Source organism: Chroicocephalus ridibundus, chromosome 3, assembly GCF_963924245.1.
Source record: "Chroicocephalus ridibundus chromosome 3, bChrRid1.1, whole genome shotgun sequence".
Classification (NCBI taxonomy): Eukaryota; Metazoa; Chordata; class Aves; order Charadriiformes; family Laridae; genus Chroicocephalus; species Chroicocephalus ridibundus.
Window position 1 is genome coordinate 40,219,958 of NC_086286.1, and position 23,918 is coordinate 40,243,875.

The window sequence follows — 23,918 nt, forward strand, 5'->3', positions numbered from 1 at the left end:
AGCGGGACAGAGCTCCTGCGTGTCGGAGATGAGCAGAGGTCATCTGAGTGGAGCGGGAGAGGCTGGGAAAGGGGATTACACCTCAGGCTATACACTGCAGGGGAGGAGGGAGCCAGAGGGGTCTCGGACACTGCCTTCAACTCCATCTGCCACCATGGGCTAAAGCCCTCAGGGATCAGTCTTCGTAGCAGGAACAGAAACGTCTTCTCCATAACAAAGCTCCTCCGCAGTGCATGTGGCGTAGCAATGCTCGTTTGGGGAATCAATATTGCGATTGGTACTGCCCCGCAATACTTTGGTCTGAACATCAGTGTGGCCCTGTGCCTCCGCAGCATCCTTTGCTCAGCCCTCTGCAGCATTACGGCGAAGGGCAGCCAAGATCTTAAACCAAAAGTGCTGTTTGTGGGCATGAGTTCCCCATTTTACCAACAAGGGAGAAGGAAGGCAGAGAGACATTCCCGAGGTGGCGGTGACTCCGGATGAGATTTCTAGCTTCCCACCCTGTGTTCAGTCCTGAAGGATCAGAAAAATGTGGGTATCTGCAGTATTTCTTGTTCCCATTAGTTGCTGATCTTATTTAGCTACAGTTGCTTTCCTTTTTTTTTTTTTTGTATTTATTGACCTTTTTGATATTTTGTGTTTTGTTTAAGTTGATTTTTTTCCTACAGCAGAGAAACTGCAAATACAACGTTATCACGAGTAATGTGCTGACTTTGTTTTCTTATCTACCTTAGGACATTTATTTACCCCTTCTTCACTAGAGGCAGACCTTTCCCACTGCAATTGCTTTTCTTTGGCACGTTATTCTGTATCTATAATGGCTTCCTCCAGGGGTACTACCTGATTTACTGCGCTGAATATCCAAACGATTGGTGCACCGACATCAGATTTACATCAGGTAATTAGAGCTGCAGGATTCCCAAGATCTAATCTCCAAGCAATTTGGAAGCATTTTGAATTATGTCCTAATCTTCACTGAACATGTGAGTCAAATCCGTTGTGATGGAAATCAGCATTAAACCTGCCTGCTGGCCCGGATAAAACAAATAAATGTGCAGTGACTTTTTTTTTTCTTTTTTGCTAGGCAGGCACCTTCCAGGGCGTACGATGTAACGTGCTGGTCTCAAATCACCAGCCTTGTTTTACTGGCACCACTCCAGAGCCCCCCACCGCTATGGGCTGCGGAGGTGCGATCTCGGGCCTCAGCTGAACGGGGATGTGCCCTTGCTCAGCCAGAAGTGTCCACCCGGCAGCGGCCGTGTGCGGGCGCAAACTGTGGCTTTCTCTTCCCCACCAGGGAGCTTTGCACTTGACGCAGCTATTCTGACCCAGAGAGAAAAGAAGGGCAAAACCCCAGGATAAATGAAGCTTTAGAGACAAAGGGCTCTTTTTTCTCCTGTAAGGCACATGGGAAGATTAGAGATCACTCACAGTCTGGTTGTGTGTTAATACAGTTCCTTTATATTCCGTAATTTAATAGCCTAGCTGAATTTCACCCTCTAAAATTCCTGAGAGAATAACTGAGCAAGAGCAGCTAGGTGGCATTACACAGTTGGTGCTGCACAGAGGATGTTTTTTAAATGCGCACATAGAAATGAAGATTAACGTGGAGGTCTGAGGAAATGTTTTGGATGTGACAAGTACAAAATAAACAAGGTACTTCCTGTACCCCTCTTCAGACTGTGGATGCAAGTTCAGTCTTTTCAGACAGCATCCTGGAGATTTTTTAGTAAGAGCTCCGTACCCAACAAAGAAAACACCACATCCCATAATTTGCATGATAAATAAAATACATATTTAATGAAAAAAAAGGAAATGAGCATTGGCAGTACTTAAAATATTAAATAAAAACCAAACAGTATATGCTTCCTCTACAGACTCTTACCAACTTTCTGTTGCTATTGGAAGTGTTGAGGTTTTATCAGCACTTAGTCTTTTTTCTATACTTGGTAGCACACACCACCTCTATTTCTTTCCTTGCTTCCCAGTCATTGTCAGAGGTGGTTTTCTCAGAGTCTAATGTGGCATGAAATGTAGGGCATGCCACCTGCAGAGTCTCTCAATCAAACGCCTCTAGTTTTTCAGATAAATGGAGTATGGTCAATGAATTATTCTGTCCAGAAGCGGTCAGCATCCTTCAGCGAGTGACTACTCCGTGTGCGTGCCCATAGCTCTGTCCAAGCGGCCTCGCTGGCAGCGGCCTGAGCTGCGCTGAGATGTAGGTTCCCACCCCAGCTCCATTGATGTGCTGGATAAGTTTGTGTTCTCTCTGCTCCTGCTTCCCCAGATGTAAAATGAGAGTCACAGTACTGGCCTACACTCAGTGGTTACTCTGCAGTAACGTCCACAGCCGTGGCTGGCTGCCATCAGTGTCAGTTGGGTACTTTGTCCCCTGCCTTGATGTCCAATAAATGGTGACTACGGCCAGCTGGGAAGTTCAGCTTTTTCTCACACCAGCTGAAAGTGCTTTGGTCTCACCAACACAACAGTGTGCTCAGGATGGTCGTTGTTCTGTCCAGAGTTTCTCTCCACATTGAAGCTATCCAATGCAGGTGATCCCAGATGACTGTGACCCCGCAACTGACAGAGATATAGGGTTATTTGTCACCAGTACCTATGCTTCTCTTGTGCAGTATCCTTCTCAGCGGCAGCACATCTTGTGACTTGAAAAAGAATCCACCCACCTTATGTTAGGTCTCCTATCTGCCTGCTCCAAAGATAAACTTCACATATGTGCTTGAGTAGGTATAACTAGGCAGAGCCGCCTTTCTAATCCATTTCTTGTTTGCTTCTTAGGTCTCCTCTTATTTCTGCTGGGAATGGGAATCAACATTCACAGTGATCTCCTGCTGCGCCAGCTGAGGAAACCTGGGGAAGTCACTTACAAGATTCCTCAAGGTATATTCCTATCCCCCACCTCCTTGGAGAAAGTAGGGCAGCAGGAGAGATAATGTTTTCTGCCTGAATTCACAGCAAAGCGACGGTACTAGCAGAGATGCCAGTACCGCGCAGGTATTCGTTTCAGGCGCCCCTCTGAGCTGCAGGGACTAGCGTGAGCTGGCTGCACACAGTCCGCGAGAACCAACAAGAGTATCTGGAAAACACGAGCTGTGAGGAGAGGTTTTAGGAAATGGGCTGGGTAATTTAGAGAAGATTGAAGTGGGACATAGGAAGAGGATTTCAGCCCTGTAAAACGCAGCTGCAAAGAAGGCAATATTCTTCTCCATGCCCAGGAAGAAGAAGTAGGGGACTTCTTACACTGCAAAAGGCAGATTCAAAGTGTAAACTTTAGGGGAAAAAATAACACCAAGGATGCAAGGTGCAGAATTTCCTTTCCATCTCCTTCAAAGTGGGGCTTGGTGAGGAAGAGTGGCCGGGGGCCAGAGCAGTGAACCGGGAAAATACCTAGCTCTGTGTAGAGCAGTATGGATGGGGATCCAGGAGTTTCCTGGTTTTAGTGTTGACTGCTTCTGCTGGCTTGTTACAGATGGTAATCTTTCTCCCCCAGAGTTTATCACCTCCAATACTTACCTGCCTCTTGGAGATGATGTGATTAGCTAAGATGGAAAACGGAGATCCAGATTTTGCGTTCCCCAAAGGCAGTGGCCTTGCAAAATATTTTTTAGGGCCTAAAGAGAATTGACTAACGTTAATAATTTTAATTTAAATTTAATAATGGGCTTTCTTAAGCCCTTTTCCAAATGAAAATAAATGATTGTGAAAGTGCTGGAAGCCTCTGGGTTAGAATAACCTTTGATTCTTGTACTTGTACAAGATCCTCCTTTGGCATGCCTCCACTGGCTTCAGGTTTAAGTTGCTGTTATGAGCTCTGAATAAGAAAGGTAGCGTATTCTGCTGCTGACTTTATGGGGAAGAACTTTCCATGTGCGTGAGATAACTGTAAAAATTACCTATTTGTCTGTCGATGCAGGAGGACTGTTCACCTATGTTTCTGGAGCCAACTACTTTGGAGAAATTGTGGAATGGTTCGGTTTTGCCATAGCAACCTGGTCCCTACCAGCCTTTGCCTTTGCCTTTTTTACTCTTTGCTGCATCGGGCCACGTGCTTATCACCATCACAGGTATCAAACTGTTTCTTGCCGTATGCTGCTGCTTGCTCTTGGAGTGCAGTTTGCAAAATGCCAGGGAGGGGCAGAGGAGCAGGGACAAGATTCAAGATAAAATAGAAATTTAATACTATGTAAAAGCAGTGTACCGGCTTATTTGTGACTGGGCGAAAGCAAGCAGTCGGCTGGAGCCCCTGTTGAGTCAAGTGGGCCTGATTGATAGTCATTTAATCCGACAGGAGTCACATCACAGCTTCCGCCCTGCTAAAGCCTCTTTTTACTGAGCCTTGCGAATGTGAACCTTTCCTAAGGGTTCCCTTGCAACCTCCAGAATCCTTTGGAGTAGATATGGTCCCCTGCTCTGAATTCCTAAAGTTTCTACTTTAGGTCTGTTAGGACCTTGACAGTATTATCAGCTTTCGCTTAATTAATGAACCTGGTGTAAATAGCTTTGGAACACTCTTTTGCAGAGTGACACACAGAGATTACAGAGCAAGGCAGTGTGGAGGAGTTTTAAGGTTCCTCAGCTGAGCTGTATTGCAACTGTGCGGTTTCATTGTATGTATGCAGGTTCACTCTCTTGCTTGTTTTCTTTCAGGTACTATCTCAAGACATTTACGGACTATCCAAAATCAAGGAAAGCCTTGATTCCTTTTGTTTTTTAATGACTGAAATATGGACTCTGTTTTCTGTTTTTATAGGGCTTTTTTCAATTCCTAGTTTTAATGTTAGGTCTGACTATAATTAATTGCACAAATGATAACCTGGGGTTGTAACAGACAAGAAGGTATTTTGGAACTGAAGTTCTTGTTTTTAATTACAGGGGAAATTGCAGATAGTTGTGGGCAAAGGGACTCCCCAGACAACATGTTTGCTTGTCAGTGGAGTCCTACCTATGGAAAATGGATATGTAGCTGCACTGACATCAGAGAAAAAGCATTGGCTAAAAACTGATATAGAAAAGTAGAAAGTAAGCCCATGACTTCAGAGTCTTCAGCAGCCACTCCAATTTATAGCACTTCTGCAGCTGCTTCTTCCCGCCTCCATGCACATGTGCCCTCGCTCTGCCAGCACTGCTTTAGGTGTTGCCACACTTTAAACAGAGTAGGGGTCTCCTTTGCCAGGAAAATGACTCAGCCCATTTTTTTTTTGTCTAAAAGCCAGCTTAGCTCCCAGAACCATAATGCAACAAGAGGATATTTGTGCTCTCACAAGGCTGGGACCAGCGTGCCACGGCACAGAGGCAGTGCGAAGTATGCAGAGATGGAAGTATCTTAAGCTGGCACTCACAAGCACAATGTCTGTGTTCCTTCTTTAAGCAATACTCTCCTCACTGTCAGATGATTAATCATCAGCCATCAGGGTTTTTATTTTTTAATGTACTTTGTTAAAGCAATTGCAGCTCCATTAGGATTTTTTTTCTTTTGCAAATCCAGAGCTCTTTTCAGAATAAAAACTTGTCCACTCAAAACCACTCAATTGTTATTCATAAAAATACTTGAGATGGTGATGTATGACAAAAATTACAACAGATAAAAAGCTCTGTGTTGAAGAAAATGTTCTCCAACACTGGCAGTACATTTTGTCTATGAAGGCCATTTTTAGATACTCCTATTAGGGAACGATAGAGATACTATCGAATTGTCACAAAAACACAGGATGTCTCTTCTTAATTTCAGAATATATTTAGGAATTTTCCCAAAAATGTCATTAACCCCTATAGGAAGAGACATCCTCACAGATGCTGATAGTTTTAGTTACGCTTTAGGGCATAAAATCCTGCTAAGAATTATGCTGAGTGGCTGGAAAGAAGAAGACCAGACCACACATACAAAACATACTACCTGCTGCTGGAGTAACCTGATTGACTGTACACAATTTTCTCCAAAACACAATAAAATTTATGTCAAACACAGACCTGTGCTAGCCTATAACTTACTATTTGCAGAAGCAAATCTCTGTGATGTTGCTTACCGAGTCCTGCTCACGCCTGGCTTCCTCCTTCTGGGCAAACCCTCCCATCCTTGCTCGTATTATTAATTGTCTTCATTACCGCAGAGCAGAGTGGCCAGCTGAGGCTGGGTCCCATTGCACTATTCCCTGCACAGCGCACAGGAGAGCCGGACCCTTTGCCATGTGTAGGCAAAGGGAAGGGAAGGATGAGATAAGGCACAGAATTGTCATTGCACAGGCCGTGGATGTCACATCAGCATCATGAACGTATTTTCCTTTTGTTTCCTTATTTAAATCCTCCATGTGGAAACACACTGGGAAGGAGGTTGCCGGGTGGGAAGTCAGGGACAGAAAGGCTGGAGGCGGCAAGGATGCTGGGTGGGAGGGAATGGCCTCTTCCCCGGGGAGCGGATGCTGAGTGTGAGCGGCGGCCGTGCTCCCCAGCACCCCCTGCCTCAGCAGACCCTCCTTGACGATTCCTCTTTGTGCTTTCCATCCCCCTGCAAAGCCTCGCAAGCGATGAGACAGCAAATAGCCCATGGGTGCTGTTTTTTAATGACTGAAATATGGACTGAAACACGTTCCCAGCTGCTGTCTCCTCCATCTACTTCTGAGCCAGGGGGAGAGCAGGGACCAAGCTCTGCTTCACCCTTTGGACCAGAACAGGGCTTGTGCAGGCTTCCGCATCCCGCCTGCCTACCCCTCCGTCAGAACAGGACTATTCCCTCCATTTATTTTGCCTTGATTAATATTTGCACCAGATGGACTGTTACTGCCACTGTCAGTCCCAGGCCCTGATACCTACTGCAAGGAGACGAGGGCCAGGGCGGGAGAACTGGTGCCGGCCCAAGGTGGGTGATGGCCTGCCTGCAGGCTGGGGGGCCCCCACAGCCTGGCACCCCTGTACCGGTCCACCACAGGGTGCCTCGAGGTGCTTGGTTGCTTGCAGAAGCAACTTCATCCTCTCTATCATGGGCCTCGGAGATGACACATGGAAAAGGGCTGCAGGCAGGAAAGGAGCACGTCTTCCTTTTGCCCCCTCCTGTAGCATTTTTGCAGAGCGGGATTGACACACATGCGCTTTAAAACCCCTACAACCAACGATTGCAGGTAGTCGTGATGAAGAGGAGACACAGGCTGTCTCCATGTTGAGTTCCCCCTGGGGCTTGGTGGCTGCTGCCCTCCCTGCAGGGACACCAGCCTGCCCCACTGTGCACAGGAATGCCCCAGGGCAGCACACCTGGAGCCACAATGCTCCTGAGAAATCTCTTTCATCATCCCTTATTTTTGTAAGGAAAAATATATTCTTGACTCTGGGAGAAAAAACACAGTGGACATTCTCATATCCCTCTGCTCAAGCCTCTGGAGGCTATGAACACATATGATTTCAGAGTCGACTGGAAAGTGTTTTGAAAAGCAGCACTTTTCTGACTTTCTTTGCAATGTGCTTTTGTTCTGCCAAAAACTAACATAAGTGTCCTCTGCTGGTAAGCATTTCAAATAATAGCTCATTCCTTTTCTCCCTGTTTTGCAATACTGTTTTTCTGTTTGGTTTCCTCCCATCATTCACATTTTAGTTTTCATTTATCTTCGGGAAACATTTATGTTTGGGTGGTGTTCCCTGGAGAGGGCCTTCCTCAGGACAGCTCTGAGTGTTGCTGCTCTGCCAGAAAGACTTCTCTACGTGGTGCTGATAACCCAGCCTTCATCCCCTCTGGCAGCCTGCTGGGAAAATTAATCCTTTATCCCCAGGACTCTTGTTAATTTAATTATTTTTGTATTGTTCGAGTGCTTTTTTGAAAAGCTGACTTTCCGTAAACATGCGCTGTATCGCTGTGGTAATACACAAATGGCTTCATCATGCATCCGACAGTTTCTTCTGTGAAACGCGTTTTCTGCACCTAAGTGATCAGACAGACCACTTATTGATACCAGAATTTAGGTATCTAATCTCTTCTGACAACCGAAAACAGAATTAGACGCTGTTCACTGGGAGGCAAAGAGGAGAACAATGGCACTTGCCAGCCCTCATTCCCGTCTCTATGTGCCCCACACGCTTCAGCCTTCGCCTGGCTTCAGTCCATGCTTCAGACAAGAAGTCACTCAAGACAATAGAAAACCCGCTCCAGGCAACATATGGCATTTGTAGCTATTGTTTTAAAGTACATATTTTACATAATATGTTTACACAAAAGGCAACAAAACCCCAATTTTGGCCCTTGAATTACTGTCTCTAGGGAAAGCACTCATCTGGGAGCTGCACCCCTGCTCCCATTATTCTCCTGGAACGTGAAGCCTCTTACGCTTGGCCAGAAGCTCTGAATGTTTCTGCAGAAATACCAAACCACAGTGTGTCCTGGAACCACAAATACCGAGGAACTCTCCCTCGGTAGGCAGAGTGCTCTAATGGCTTGTGCTCAAGAATATCTATTTCGTACTCTTGATGGTGTCACTGATTGACTGACAAACTTCAGCAAGTTACTCACCACTTCTCCGGGTGCTTTCCTTTCTATTGCTTGTCTCTGGAAATGGTCTTGAAGGCTAGGATTTGTTTTCACAGTACTTAGTAAAGCAGTCCTAAACTGAGTTGAGGCCTGTAGATACTGATAGAACACAAATAAGATACAGCCTGTTGCATATTCTTGGGAGACAGAGTTATTATAATATTGCAAAATATTCTAGAGTCATATAAGATATCCAAATGCACTGAAATGCATCTTAACAAGATATTTCTGTGGTATTTTGTGAAAGAAAAAGGCTATTACGTGTCACCTATTGAACTTTAGGATCATTTGCTGACAGCGGAGGGATTGCCTGTTTGTATTTGATTCACTTGTCAAATTAACATAATCCTTTTTAATGCAAATCACCATAGGGACTCATTTAAATCCAAGCATAGTCCTGGAAGCCTCGGATCCTCTCTTCTGCCACCTCTGGGGTCCTCCTGAACTGGTCTAATTTCTCAGAGTGGGATTTTCTAGAGTCGTCTCCTCTCAAACCCAAACACTTTTGTCCCTGCATGAGTAATGTGATCTAGGAAACACAAACATCTGATAGTAATTCAGGGCCAGGGCCTGGTGGTTCCTCATGAGTCGTAACATATTCTGTGATTAAAGGCATTGATGGACACTGAGCTGCTCAAGAATGTGCCATTATTCACTACAAATGGAGAAAGCAAGTTTGATCTCTGTGGGGGAGAAGTCGGTGGGCAGACATGAAGTGCCTAATGGTAACACCTGGAGAAGTAAAGGAAGAAGTTCAGGTCATCTTCTGGTTTATGCTACCACAAGTTACAAATGCCTTTCCAATGAACCTGTCTTTAGCTCTGTAAGTCTAAAAGGTCAAAGAAAATACACAGTTTTCAGAAGTCCATTAAGTTTCTTTGCATATTCAGAAGAGAACAGACTGAGCTTAACTGATGCAATGTTTGGAACAATCCCACCACCATGCCTTTCAGCTAGGGGCCGAGGCCTCTTTCCCCCAGCAGAGTCAGCGGAGACATTAGTTCCTCCAGACAGTGATTCACAACACCCAAGCTGGAAGCCTACAATCCCACGTAGGAGACAGGGATGCTAGAAGTACACCCCAGTGAGCTCACATCCATCGATTAATGGCATATCCATTGCTTATGGCCAGGCAGAAGACAGCTGTGCTTGGGCACTTTGACCTGCAGTGTCATTCCCAGAACCGGAGTTATCCTATTCAAACACTTCTCATATCAGCTCCAGCATCACAGGCACCTGCCAGGTTGCTTTCTGGTCTACTTGCCTACTTTTCCCAAATTTGTCACGTGAGATTACACACAATATTGCCACAGCCACACTTCCCTACTAAAGCAAACACACCATGCCTATTCAGGCGGAATTTTTTTCACCCTGAGATGCTGCTGCCCCAAGGAAAGGCTCTTCACTGTATGGGGATATATTGCATTTTTACGCTGTGTGGTAAAAGGTGATGAGCCTGATGAGGAGTTCATTTTAACGGGTTCACAGCAGCCTTGCTTGGGCCTAAACCAAATCTGGGTGGAGTGTATTTCCCATGCCTGAGAGGGGGAGCTGCTCCACGAGCCCCCTGTGCCCCCATGCTGTCCCCACTGGCCCTCGGGAGCTGGCCATGGGCTCCCCTGCCCACAGAGCACTGGGTATCACAACTGTGAAGGGGAGTTCTGCTCTCCAGTAACCCCAGGAGAGTCTTCATCCTCATCTTCACCCTCATCCTTCTCCTCCCTAATAGGGGACTGCCACAGCTCAGGATGTTACACCAGAGCAAAGCTCTCTTCACCCAGTGGGGCCAGGTACACGTGGCCAGCCCTGAGTGAATCTGTTTTCTTTGATGGAAACTCCTGAAATTACTCCTGTCTCCCTGGCAAGAGAGCAGCTTGCAGATGTCTTGGAAATTTGCCCCTGCTAAAATAGTATCTCTGCCATTTGACCAGAAAATCTGTGTTTCAGATCTCTGCAGGGACAGAAAACCTGTCCTTTTACCAATTACAAACTTGGAAGGCATTCAAGTAGAAGAAACACAGAAAATCTTGTTCACGGTGGATTTCTAGAGATGTGGGAAGCTGGCTCTGGCCCTAGGCCTACAGACAATTTTAAAATACCAGCGAACATCACTCTTGGGATAAAAAGCTGGTTTGAAGGAATTAAAATACATTTGCATCAATGGATCCGCCTGATGTAAATCCTCTTTTCCCTCTGCTGGGAATTAGGTTTGGCACTCTGGTAGTAAATAGGAAAATGCATATTTCAGCACTGAACATACTTATCCTGCCTTCTGTACGGCGGGGTGAAACCTTACCCTCACATGTCCTGGCAGCCTCAAACACCGAGAAATGTTTCTGGGGGTGTTAACTGAGCTATGTCAGGCAGTCCTCTTACATGTGATACAACTTCGGCTTCACAGCCAGCAAGCTAGAACCTGAGCCCGAGTGGTTATTATCATATCTGTACACAAAGTCATAAACAGCAAAACAGGGTGACTCTCCCAAAACTGGGCCGGTTGCCCTCGAGCTGTGCTAATAACACTGGGCTGAACTCAGGCTTGGCAACCGTCACTTCGCAGCATGTCAAATAGTGAAATTCTCCCTGACTTCAGCAAGGCTCTGGTTTCACTCGTGTTTTCTCTGTTCAGATATATGAGTGGCCTGTAGCCAGTGATTTTCAGCACTGTTCCTACCCAGCATCCGGCCATGTGTTAGCCGTAGCATCTCAGGCAAGCTTCTTGTCATAAAGCAATTTTGCCACTTCCCCCTGTTGCTGACTGAGATGCTGTTTCACAGGTATTTTCGGAATTTCTTCTCTGCCTACATCTTGGGCTCTCAATGCATGACTTACAAGGGGGAGTAGAATAGACTGAGTTTGTACCCCTATGCCTTTTCCTTCTTTTTGTTATCAGACTAACGCTCTCCAGTCTGGTTTAGCCACCACCTCAAGTAGACAGTGCCATTCCTGCAGCCCAGCTAAGGGTATTAGCCCTTCTGGCAGGATGGAGGCCAACCCACACAGTTCTTCCTCCCTCAGCATCCCCTGATGGCAAAACATTGCATCCCCTGATGGCAAAACATTTGATCCCATTTGATTAACTTACAGTTTGCATTGGTTTTCTCTTGTTCACGTGCCAAGAACAAGCTCCTTGAAGAGCTTCCTCTCCTTCAAACCCCTTCAAGGTTTCTGAAGTCTTCTAAAATGTGTGGTGTGTTGTTTGGGTCTGTGTCAGCAAGTCTAGCGTCATCCTTCGGACCCCACCTGAGCTGGCAGTCCCTGAGCTGTGGCTTGGCTCTGTGGGGTTGACATGCTGCCATCTCTTGCACCTCTCTTGGGTTTTTCCTCTGCTGCCTTTAAAATGGATCTCAGCATTTGCTCTCCACTTGAAGGATTTGAGCTTCAGGCTCTCTGGGATGTTGCACTTGGGATTCTGCCACCTTGGGAGATATAAACCTGTAGCCTGCATGCTTCCATACACCCAGCGTGCAGCCTGCAATCTCAGGTGGCCAGTGGAGAAAGGAAAACTAACAGCATTTCCTGCTCTAAAAGCAAGTGAAGTCAGAAGAGGCCAGAAGAGAGCTGAATTCCCATCCTTCAGCAGGTCACAGAGGGGACGAATACGGGGCAACTTCTCTGCACCCCCTGGGAGAGACAAAAGAGTTGGCTCCTGGGCTAGGGCAGGGGGTCCACGGCAGGATTGGTTTGCTTGGGAGGTCAGACCAGGTCAGACAAGGAGCTCCATATAATGTTCAATGACAGTAAGAAACAGGAAAGCTACATGTGTGTGGCTGGGAACGTCACTGGGGACTTTGAGGAGGGAGGTCAGGATGGCGTGAAGGCAATGGTAGGGCCAGTGCTCCCTGCCCAGAGCAGTCACCCCCAGACTTAGCTCTTCAGGCTAAGGACGGAGTATCTTTAACATCAGCTCTGTTGGGTGGCAGTTTATGGCTCCACATTTTCAGGGCATCATACTTGCTCTGAGCATGGTGTTATGTTCCCTGAAGTGAGGCGATGCTAGCAGTCGATGCTGGACTGTGAGTCCCCTGGGACTCTCTGTTGGCCAGGGCTCTGTTTAGACCCAGCCTGTCTCTGACTTATCCCAGACTGGGTGAACGACTCCTGGCTAGAAAGACTACCAAGAAAAAATTTACCAATTGGGATTCCTTTATAAGATAAGGTGGGTTCTGATGCTGCCCAAACTTACCCATTTGTCTAAATTTCTTCTGTTATTATAATCAGACATCATTGGTTATATCTAACTAATTGTCATCATTAATTTGCAACCAATATTCAGTGAAACCGATCCACAGCCTCTGGCCAAGCCCTGGCTTTATGGGTCAGCCGGTGCTGTAGCACTGCCTTTCCTCATTTTTTCTGGCTGCGACCACATCTTGTCTGAGGTCTACTGACACTGCATCACTGCTGCTGCTCAGAGGACATGACGAGCTCTTCGCCAGCCCCAGCCACCCCTGCTCCCCTGGGTGAAGCAGCAACTGGAAACTGTGTAAACTGTAATTAGAGTAAATCAAAGGAATGGTTTTGATTATGCCAGATGCCCCAGGCAATTAGTATGTTACAGAGAGGGAAAGATCTTAACCGAAGCAGCAGGTCCTCCTGAGCATCCCTCAGGAGGGTAGTGAGTGTGTGGCAGTTTCTGACGAGAGCATCACGCTTCCTCTACCCAACACACTTTTGTTTGGGGTTTTCTGACGTGATGAAACTCTGAGAGGAGGAACAGCCAAGGAGGGATGACTCACGGCCAGGCTGGAGGCCGAGGGATGACTCAGAGGTGGAGCTGGCTCACAGGCTGCAGCCTTATATCACAGGGCTGGCATGGTCAACTCAGGCAGCGGTGGGGCTGGAGATGCTCCCAGCACGCTCTCCTCACTAGCAACCCTGACAAAGGATACAGTGACTTCTTGGCACTTTTTAGCACATTCTCTTCCAAAAAATGTCCCAAATGTTCACCTGCTTCAATCTGACTTAATTCCCTGAACATGAGTGACCAGGCTTAGTCACGGGATTGCAAGCGAGGGCTCAACCTCTGCCTGTACGCAATAGCTCCAAAGCCTACTGAAAATTCCGGGCCTGACACATCCAACCATATATTTACCTTGTTTCATGTCTGTATCGCACTGGGAACTCGTCATGGTCCTGTGGTTGATTCATGCACCATGGTGACCACCCATAACACTTGCTGAAGGGATCTCTGTGGGACTTGGAAGGACCTCCTGTGGAGGCTTTGTCCAGCCTGGAGAACCACTCAGCTTGAGCAGCTGATCCTTGCAAGAAGCAGCTCTTGGTACCACCCTCCAGACAGAGCTGTCGCAGAGAGGCTGTTGTGAGAGACAGGTGCATGCTCACTCTCCTGAGGAGGGACGCAGTGCCCTCCCCATCCTGCTGGAGACAGTCCTTCTGTATGAAAATATGTCGCCCAGCTGCTATCATGGGAAATGGCAGGAAGGGATAAGAAATGTATTCAGAAGAGCTCAAAGACTAAAGCGCGCTCCTTCCCCTGGGAAAACAAATATATGCATGCAAGATAGGACACGGATTTATTTCCCTGGCTCTTCCTTGAGTTGAGGAAGGTAACAGAAGCAACGATACATTATCCTGGGCAGAAATGGTGAAAGCAAAGGTGTTTTGGGCCTGTTCCTCTCTGAGGAGCAAGGAGTGGAGAAGGCAGGCAGCTGGAGGAGCAGCTCATCAATAGCACGTTGCCTGAGTCAGGCCAAGCACTGCATGTCACCTGCTCTTGATGCTGGGTTTGAAACCCTTTGGTATTGTCCTTTATTTCTCTTCACCAGAAAGATTTCTCAGTTGCAGCCAAGTGTGTTTTGGTGATGTTTTTGTCCCTCAGTCTGAGGAGATGTCGACAGTCTCACTTCCTACCAACTGCAATGCTGCAATTGCATAATGCAGAGTGTTGTCACATTACTAGTTTCTCAGAGGGAGCATTACAAGTTTCTTGCCTCTCATTCAAATGATTTGATGAAAATATCATGATTGTTTTATTGCTATAGCCATAAACATCAGATGCTGCGCAAGTTTCAGTCCAAACAGCCTAACCCCGCATTTACTTCAATAAAATTACCATGAGTAACTTGTATCTTTCCTTTTGAGAACATGTTCACACATGTAGGGAATTAACTATTTTCAGATAAAATTACTTATTGCCAGTGAATTACTATTATTTGACTTGCACTAATGGTTGTTAATAATGCAAGATGGGGAGGGAGAGGAACACGTGTGTGTACCAGCTGCTGTTTCACTGTTATCCAAAAACCGTGAAGAAGTTGTTGGCAGTCATCGCAAAAAGATTTTCTTTCTTCCTTTTCAAGCACAAGTATAGCAGCTGTTGCCTCTGGCAAGGGTAATTTTTGCCCTATTGATGCTCATCCCATACAGAATTTTATAACAGACCAAACAAAAAAAAAACCCCAAAATAGTAAAAAGCGTGCAATGAATTGAACTCGTTTCCTATGGCTGGCACTCAAATAAGAAACAAGAATAATCTGGCCATATGGAGATGTAACGGCTCTGAAACCAGACCTGCCCCTTTCACTGACCTGGGAAGAAGGGTGGCAGCAGCAGAAATTATCACCGCTTGGCGCTTGGTGGGGCGCTGCCTCAGATTTCCTACAAGTCCTTTTCTGTTGCTGCATCAACAACTGCACTCCTTCTCCCTCTTGGCAGCAAGTCACTTTCTTGACAGAAACTTTATTTATTTGTTCTACATTGGGCCTTGAGAAAATGCCTGCCCTGTGACAATTGAACACCACGTCGGGGCTCCCCTGCGCGTGGCTGCTCGCCTGCTCTGCTCTCTGCTGCTGGCAGACACTCAGAAGCTTTGCCTGGTTCAGAAATATGACTTCTCCTTACCCGAGCTGACGAAGTAGATGGAAACACATCATTTTGGTGGTGCACACAGCTTTTTTCTTATAATTGTTCAGTGTTGCTGCCACAAGAACAGTTTTCTCCGGGGAAACTGCTCTGTCAATGCAGCCTTGGTAGTAGAGCAACCAGCACTCCATATAGCGCTAGCCCTACAGGGCAGCTAAACCTTTGCTGAGCAAACCCTATCCCTATTACTGTGTATCACAGAAAAAAAATCGCCTTCTCAGTACAGGCAATGCCTGATTTCTGATTTTTCTTCTTTTTTTTTTGCAGCCAAGCTGCTCAGTTCCCTTCCTCAGCATCACCCTTGATTTCCCACAGTTGGCTGTGAGGTTTTAACACCGTACGTAACCTCCGCAGTTTGGTTCCTTGTTTTTCTCCTTTTCATTCTGAGGACCTCACCTTTGTCCCTCTGTCCGTCTCACCAGTACATTGCACTATATCCTGGTACTGTCCAAAAAGACTTCAGGCTGAGGTGAAACAAATTGGATCAGCTCATTGCAAAATAGTGTTAAAAGAGACTGACTAGTATTAAGGACTTTGAATTCCCTTATTAAAAATGCAGCGAGTTAACCACAACAGAAATCTTAAGTACATAATTCTAAGTGCGTGCCTGGGGATCAAGTGCATCGATCTCCAGGGTTATGTTTCTTAAGTTACAGTGGTACTTTTTTTTCTGGCAGACCTAACGGGCAACACAGTCAAAAGCAAATTCTAGACCTAGTCCTCCTTCACAGGGAGCTAATTTTGATTAATAAAGCAGAAGGTGCAGAGCAGCTAGAACCTATCACATATGCAAGGAGCTAAAATAATTTGTGATACTTTGGGACAAACCACATTCACTCAGAAGGGCGGGGGGCTGGGGAGGAGGATTCTCGTTCCCACGCTTTAATTCCAGCTGAAGTGGGAGGCGCCCAGCTAGCATGTATACTATGGCAGTATAATTTTTCATTGGACCAAGTCACGATCTTGATGTGAAAACGACTAGGTAAAATCCAGTGATTTGTTCTCATCATAGAATACTGAATTAGCCTCTTACAGCTTGAAAAATCTATCCATCTTTATTCTTCAAAGCCAGGGGCAAGTCACAGCAATTATTTTTAGGTAGAATCCTCTGTTGAAATCAAGGGCGAATGAGGACTAGAAGCCAATGGTGCCATCTGGCCCTTTGGTAGGTCCTTGTATCCTGTTAGCTTTGCAAAATTCAAGGAAGGTGATGTTAATCATCCAGCACAAGCAGCTGCTGCTGGGGCTGTTCCTTGGCTGAAGCGCTGCTCAGCCAGGGCCCAGCAATTCCTCCAAAGCATATTTAATTTAGCAGTGTAATTTTTTGAGCATATTTCTTAAAAGGCAGCAGCCTCTGGTATGAATAAATACACAGAACCACGTGCTACCCACTTTGAAGCAGGTCTACTCGAACAAGTGATGGCAGGGATACCTGGCTAAAGTTTCTGGCTCAGCATTTGATCTGTTGCATGAATTTTAGCAAGGCATTTCTCATTATAGCTGTTTCCCTTCCAGTTTGTCAAGTTGCAAGCACTTTGTGAGACAGACTGTGTAAAATCCTGTCTTTATATGACATCTAATGAAACAGGATTCCTATCTCAGCCAGCGTATCTAGACCAAACTTGTTGAACTTAGATTTTTTAGCTAGTTATATATAATAAAAAAAAAAAAAGAAGAAGGGCTCAGCAGCCTGTTTGCCAGCAGCAGCAGTGCCGGGGCACACTGAAGTGATTGGGAGACTGCAAGGAAATCTGGGATCTCCTCTAGAACTGCAGGACAAGTCACATAGTGAAACCAGGCTAAACTTGTTTTCAGCCAGATCCCTGACCAGGATCCTCTCACCGACTAGTGCTGGTTCAGACACCACTGTAATACAAATGATTGTAAGTGAAATCATACAACTTGCACACAACCAGTTGTGGTCACACAACTGGTGATGTGTCTAACAGGACACATGTACTGGCTTTTCTTCCTTGCTCTGGAAATCCCTGCTAGCTTTTAAGTGTTCAGTCCTTTTCTGAATCCTACGAAATTATGGATGGAAATAACCCTCCACGGGAAGAAGCTAAATACCATGTAGTTACCTGGCACCAGGGTGCCAGCCACGGTGCTGCAGCATGGTCGGTCCCATGCAGATGTGCTGCATGTGGTGGCACCCAGGAGGAGGAGCTGGCTCTGCTGGAGGCGCTGGCAGCAGGGAGGCAGCGCCCTGCCCTGCGTCCCTTATTGAGCTATTGAAATAATTCCTAGATTCATCCACTGTGTGAGGCTTAGAGTAAAAGGAGAGGGCAAAGAAACAAGACAATAAATTACTTCTTTGTCAGCATTTTTTCAGGGAACGCCATGTTTTTCCCACTGGCTGTTGCTGAAAGCCATATAACCTGTGGCAGAAATGTTTGCTAGCAGAAGGGAGAAAATAGTGAATATACCTGTTTGTTTCCTCACTTAAAAAAATATTTTCTTACAATCAGCAAAGGAACAGCAACACAAATTGGCAAACTCATTTTAAATGCTTCATGTAGGACATCAGCATCCAATTTGTTCCTGTATGCTGCACTGACTTGTTTAATAAGCATGGTACAAGCTCACGGTGTAGTTTGTGGTGGAGATGGGGAGACAATTCAGATGATCCCTGCCTCAGCTGATGTGTTTCAACAGAGTTGGTGCTACATACGAGCTGGGGCTCCCTGGCAGGGAAAACACCCCTCCCCAGAAAGCCCCTGGGAGCCCCAGGTGAAGATGCAAAGTCTGATGCAGGTTCAGGTAGTGCCAGTGCTGGGAGCTGCCCCAGCCGTGCTGGGGACACGATCTCAGCACAAACCGACCATGCCTGCAGGCAGGGGCAGCAGGCAGGAGGGTGAAGCACGGGGGCTGACCTCCACCACCTCCCTCGAGCCCGGCTGGGCATTGCCCCCTGCCTGAGGCTGCCCAGGGAGACCCTCAAGCTGGTGGCGTTCAGTTCATTTCCATTATGCCACTTACAGAAAAATATTTTCTAGCTTCGAAATGGTGGACTAGGAGAAGCAAAAAGGACTATTTATTCAGAGTGAATCTTTGTTCCAGCAGATTCAGCAGACTGAGTGATGTCTCCTCCTCTAAATTGCTCACACCAGAGGTCACAGTGGCTCTTTCAAGGGCACAGACTTTGTGTTAGCTCTCTCTGTAGGCAAGAGGATGGATAACCTTTATTTTTCAGTACTAGTGGGTCACACCCGAGAAGGCGTTGATCACTTTCTGCAAGGCGCCAAGCACCCATTGACAAATGAGTTGTCTTAGCACCTCTCAGGAGGTGATCAGCATCTGGCAGAATAAAAGGCTGCAGGGCTGAGCTACCCAGACAGCTCACACAGCAATAAATTAGGCATCACAATTGCTGTGCTGGCAAATGTATTAGTCGCTCCCACTCAGCAGTGCTTTTTGCACAGCTGGGCACACTGACATTAAATCTTACCTGCACAGGAAAATTACTATTTCTTCCAAATATTTTCAAGAGCTGGTCTGTTGCAGATGGTTCAAGGAAACATGGATATCCTGCGCTGCCCTGAACACAGCCACAAGGAACTTCTATAATTTGCTTTGTCTGCTTAGAGAGGAACTGCCAGCTACTGCACGCTTTTTAAAAATCTGCGCTTGACCGTCATTTCAATATATATGACCACATTCCCTGTGGAAAGAAGCCGGTCTGATTTATTTTCCTTTTTCGGTTTGTATTTTCCAGCATTCATGTTTTCACTACATAAGTTTGGATTTGATTGCCTCCAAGTTTTCTAGTTTACACTTATTGATATTTTGACCTAAGGTCGCACAGGGAGACTATAACCACCAAAGAAAATGCCTAATACCAACAATCTCAAACTGATCCCTTCCCAGCTCAAGTTTTGTTAAATCAGGGCACTCCAAATTTGAACACGGTATAGACCACCTTACACATGAGTGTTGGCACAGTGATAATGAATTGTAGTCAGCAGAGTGATTTTGGTGCCAATGAAACACACTCCCCCGCTTAATTATTGGAATGTTTTTATTTTAGACCTTAGAAAGCATCTGCAGGCTAGTTTGCAGCACCTCAGCACAGCAACCCACTCCTCAGTCCCAGCGCACTGCCTGTTGCTATTGTACTGCATAAACCCAGTTCAGAAATCCCTCTGCACCAGAAATCACAGGGAAGCGGTATTTCAAAGTTAAAATTTAAGACTTTACTCTTTAGGATTAATTTCTTTTCTTCCAAATGTGCGAACTCATTATTCCTTTGTTTCAACGTGAAAGGTGATGGGGGTTTGTGAGGGCCATAAGAGAGACCAGAAATGCAACCTCAGATCTGAAAAAATCTCTTTTTTATTTTGTGGGAAAAGCTTGATTTTGGACAAATGACCATTGGGATTTATCAGCAAAACCATAGGCATAAAACCCGTCGCGCTTCAACAGTACGATTAATTCAGCTACATTGCACACATGCTATGCAGGAACTTCTATTTCTTTCCTATGTGAAGGAGTATCTGTTGTTTACACTACCAAGTATAAACCCCAATTTTCTCAAAATGTGCAATGCAGACCAACCTACTGGAATGTGAACATCCCACTTTGTTGGCTGGTGGGTACTTTTGTTGTGTGACCTTCATGTTGCACAATGAGGGACATCAGTTATCAAAAAGGCTGGGCAGTGAAACGCTGCCGGAGAACTTGGGAATTTCTTGTGTGGTCAGCTAACAAAAAACTGAAAAGAAAGAAACTGCCTGCTGTGAATTAACTGGTGTGAAGTATATCCATGTTAGCACAACTTACCCTTAGTGTGTTTTGATACGTTGGTCATTTTAAACACACTGAAGCAACCACCTACCTTTACCTGCGAGGACGTAAAAAGAAACATAAAAGGAAGGGTAAACAAATGTTGGTCATGAACTTCCCTATAAAGAACTGTGATATATAATTAGAGACTCCTGCGTCTGAGGAGGTTTTTTTGCCTTTCATTTCATGATCAGCGTGGATAATTGGAAGGTCCAAGAGCAGTCTAACAGGCGCAACATATGGGAGAAGCTCGCTTTAAGGAGATTTAATTGGCTACGCGCTAAACAAGGTGTAGCAGCAGCAGCTTCCCAACTCGTGATGAACAGAGCGATTCCTGCCAGCCATTGGTAGCTATCTAAAAGCTAAGCACTCTTCCCTGCAATTTGTCTGGGTTCCCTCGAATGTTAGAGGGAAACGCGGACATCCCAGAGGGATGTTTGTGCTGACCCTCCCAGGTGCCTCTCCTGCAATGAGACAAACAAGGTCTCCTGAAGTGCATACTCTTTCCTCCAGCTACAGAGGGAGCCCAGATGACTTCTGCAATTTATTGGCAGCGGTCCTGTAGGCGGGAGAGTGTAAGCTCCTGGGCACTGCAGGGTTGTAAGCGAGGGAAATCTGACTTATGGATCAGTCAGCATAGCTGAAGAAAAACAGTATTTTGGGCACACTTAAACTAGATACTCATCTTTCATATGGCTAAAGTTAGGTGAGATAAATCCTGTCGTAATAAGCAGTTTGTTTCTAGAAGCAATCATCTCTCTTGAAGGTACGTCTGCATTCCTTCTCAGCCTTGCTACTGACAGAATGATATTAATTTGGAGTTAACATGAAGGTTATTGCACTGTGAAGAAATGCTTGTACTTGAGGAGAAAGTACCTGCCTGTGTGGGCAATGTAAAATATTTGAAATTCCTAATTTCCTCACTTCTAAGTGACTGCTTTTTGTAGATTTTAAGTAGATGACATGGTGTCCCTACATTATGAAATGAAAAGCCTGAATGGCATTAGTCAAGCAACTAATATTACTCAGAGGCTCCCACCTCCCTGAAGCCAGACATTACAGCGTTTGTCTTCTCTCTGCTGCTCAGTTAGGAACGCATGTATGCGAACTAAGTGTTACGAGCAAAGACAGGTCTTTTCAGCGCCACAGCTCACACCGAACCTGCTAACTACAGTACTTCCCCAATTGCCATGCACCCTCCTGTCCCAACTTGGTTTAAGGACAGAAAGAGGAAGAGGTCTAGGCTTCAAACAATTACCCCCAATGGAAAAAAGAATAAAATCAAAACTTTGTAATATATAATTTTTAATGCATAAAATGCAGCTGGGAGTAGCTCTGACAATCAGGCTGTAACATTTTTTACAGATGAAACCAAGATGCGACCAATACACAGTATAATGCTCAAGAAAAAAGTTTTCAAGGTCTCCTAAGGTCCCCTTTTCTGCTTTAACTGAAATGTGGACGCTTCTCTCCCTCTTTTTCTCTCTCTTTTTTCTTATGGCTGCATGACCAACTGCAGTTCCAGCCACCATTTAATTTTCTGTTTCTCTGGGAAATTCTGGAGAGCCTCTCTTTATATTAAATTATTGACGCTCTAGTGGAGAATAGAAGAGATCCTGTTATACTATTTTTGGTTCATTAAGTTTCTAATTACTTTGGGTTTGATATTGAAAAGCACTAATTAATGCTTTTAATGTGTAATATTAGTAATGCCCTACAATAGAATTAATGCCATTTTAAATGAAAAATAGAAAATATTTATTCCCAATGAAATATATAGTAGAATTAAAGGCTGAGAATATTTATAAATTACTTAAGAGTAAAAGATGAATAGAAATAATTGCTATTATCTCATAACCAAGCATTCTGAATCTAGAAAATTAAATTAAGATTAGTCTTTTAAAAACCATGAAACAGACTAAATAAAAAAATTCTCAGTTGAAATAATTCACAACGAAACCTCTCAAACAGCCCAAACGTCTTTCTGTTGTGTTTGAGGCTTTTTAATATTGGGCTTCAAGGACACCGGACATGTTTTCCAAATAAATTCCTCCTATGTAATTACTGAAAGGCAGTATTTAATTCTTGTTTTTAAACTTGTATCCTTGTAATTACATATTTGGGTAAGTATAACCACATCGCTCAGCATCCTGTGTTTATAAACAATCCTGTGCTTGAAAATCATTATCACACCACTGCAGAATTTTCTTTCTTGTTTCACCTTTACATACCCGATATATACTTACAGTCTGAACTTCATTTTAACGCAGGGTTTTCCTCATCTGAGGATTTGCTTTATTTTGGTACAGCAACACGAAAGCAAAAGTAGATGCCGACTGGTTACTCCAGAGTGACAGTCGCATGGCAGTGCCAGGGCAGCACAAAGCAGCAAACCGTGTAGTGAGTCTCACACGTCATTAGATATCGACTTATTGACTTGGAAGGAAGGCTGTGCTGCCCAGGACACCACTGAAGAGCCGGAGCCCCACCTCCGGCTCCCTGTAATTCAGAAGGAGAGGGTCTGCCTCGGTGGGGAGAGCAGCGGTGCCAGAGCCGCTCTTCACTGCATCTCCTCTCTTCTCCTTCCCTTGACTTTGGACACCACCCCACCCCCCCGACTCTCTCACATCCACTTCCACTTATCCCTCTCCAATTCTTTGCTAGTGCCACAGACGCAAGAGCTCTCTCCCTTGTTTTTCTCCTCTAGCTCCTCTGATTGCTCCTGGTTCCACCTTCTCTCATTTCCTTAATAGCCTCACTCTCATTTTATCTCTTTAATAGCTCACCCTTCTCTGGCTCTTCATCATCATCTCAATAAATGCATCTGTTAAACCTCTTACTGGTTACAAACAACCAGCCTCCTTCCCCTGCCCCTGGTTACTACTCTTTATACATTTATCTTTCCTTTAAACAACATGCACCTCAGTTCTCTTCGCTTTGTAAGCTCAGTGAGAGCCTGGAGTCTTCCTCCTGTGGCTCCTTCTCCCTCACCAAGCCTCTGCCCCTGCACTCAGTCAGCATTGCTTTTGTGGGAGCCTTGAATGACCTCCTCTTAGGCAGCCACAGCTCTCCCCTACATCTCTGTTTGTCCGTCAGGCACTTTCCACAAGTCAATGGAGCTTCCCTCCCGGAGAGGTTATTCCTTCCATCTTTCGTAGCCCTGCTCTCCCTTTTCCCTCACTCAACCAGCATGGCTTTTCCTCTTTATCTCACTCTCCAGACCCCAGCACAGGTGCTACAAAGCTCTGTCCTTGTCCCCTTTCTCTTCTATGCCTTATCTCTGGGTAATCCCAACCACAAACATAAATTCAGCTGCCGAGCAACTTAAAGATCCAGGGCTCTATTCAGATCAGTCTCTCAAGGTGAGATTAACCTGACCAAAAATAAAAGGGTACACTGCAGGCATCTCCGCCTGCAATGGTCATCTGGACTCCCTTTACAGCTAATCCTATAGGAGGTATCTAACGCAGGGAAAATGAATGGCATCCGCGAAAAACCTGTTCCGCTCACCTACCAAAAAAAAGGGAGCTTAGCTGGGTAGCTCTGATGCTGATGACTGCACTGTGGATACTTAAAACTGGGTAAGAAAGATGAATGCCAGACCTTCTTTTCAAACACAGCCTTGCCCGCCTCTCTGATGCCTGCCCCGGTAAGCCTCACTGCCAGCTCAGGCTCAGGCTCAGCTAAAACAGGCCGCTTCATCATGGTGCTCCTCAGCCACTGT

At 45.6% G+C, this 23,918-nt stretch overlaps 1 protein-coding gene across 2 annotated transcripts in view; it reads left to right on the forward strand.

Moving 5' to 3' along the window:
• Nucleotides 1-5,964, forward strand: part of SRD5A2 (steroid 5 alpha-reductase 2) — a 31,681-nt gene extending 25,717 nt beyond the window's left edge. The window contains exons 2-5 of one of the 2 annotated variants that reach the window (XM_063330989.1): nucleotides 735-898; nucleotides 2,797-2,898; nucleotides 3,932-4,082; nucleotides 4,666-5,964. In XM_063330989.1, coding sequence (XP_063187059.1) covers nucleotides 735-898; nucleotides 2,797-2,898; nucleotides 3,932-4,082; nucleotides 4,666-4,732 — 484 coding nt within the window. In that variant the 3' untranslated portion in view covers nucleotides 4,733-5,964. Of the gene's footprint in view, nucleotides 1-734; nucleotides 899-2,796; nucleotides 2,899-3,931; nucleotides 4,571-4,665 lie in introns of those variants that run through there. The other variant, XM_063330988.1, reaches the window with a different exon arrangement.
• Nucleotides 5,965-23,918: the final 17,954 nt, after the last annotated feature.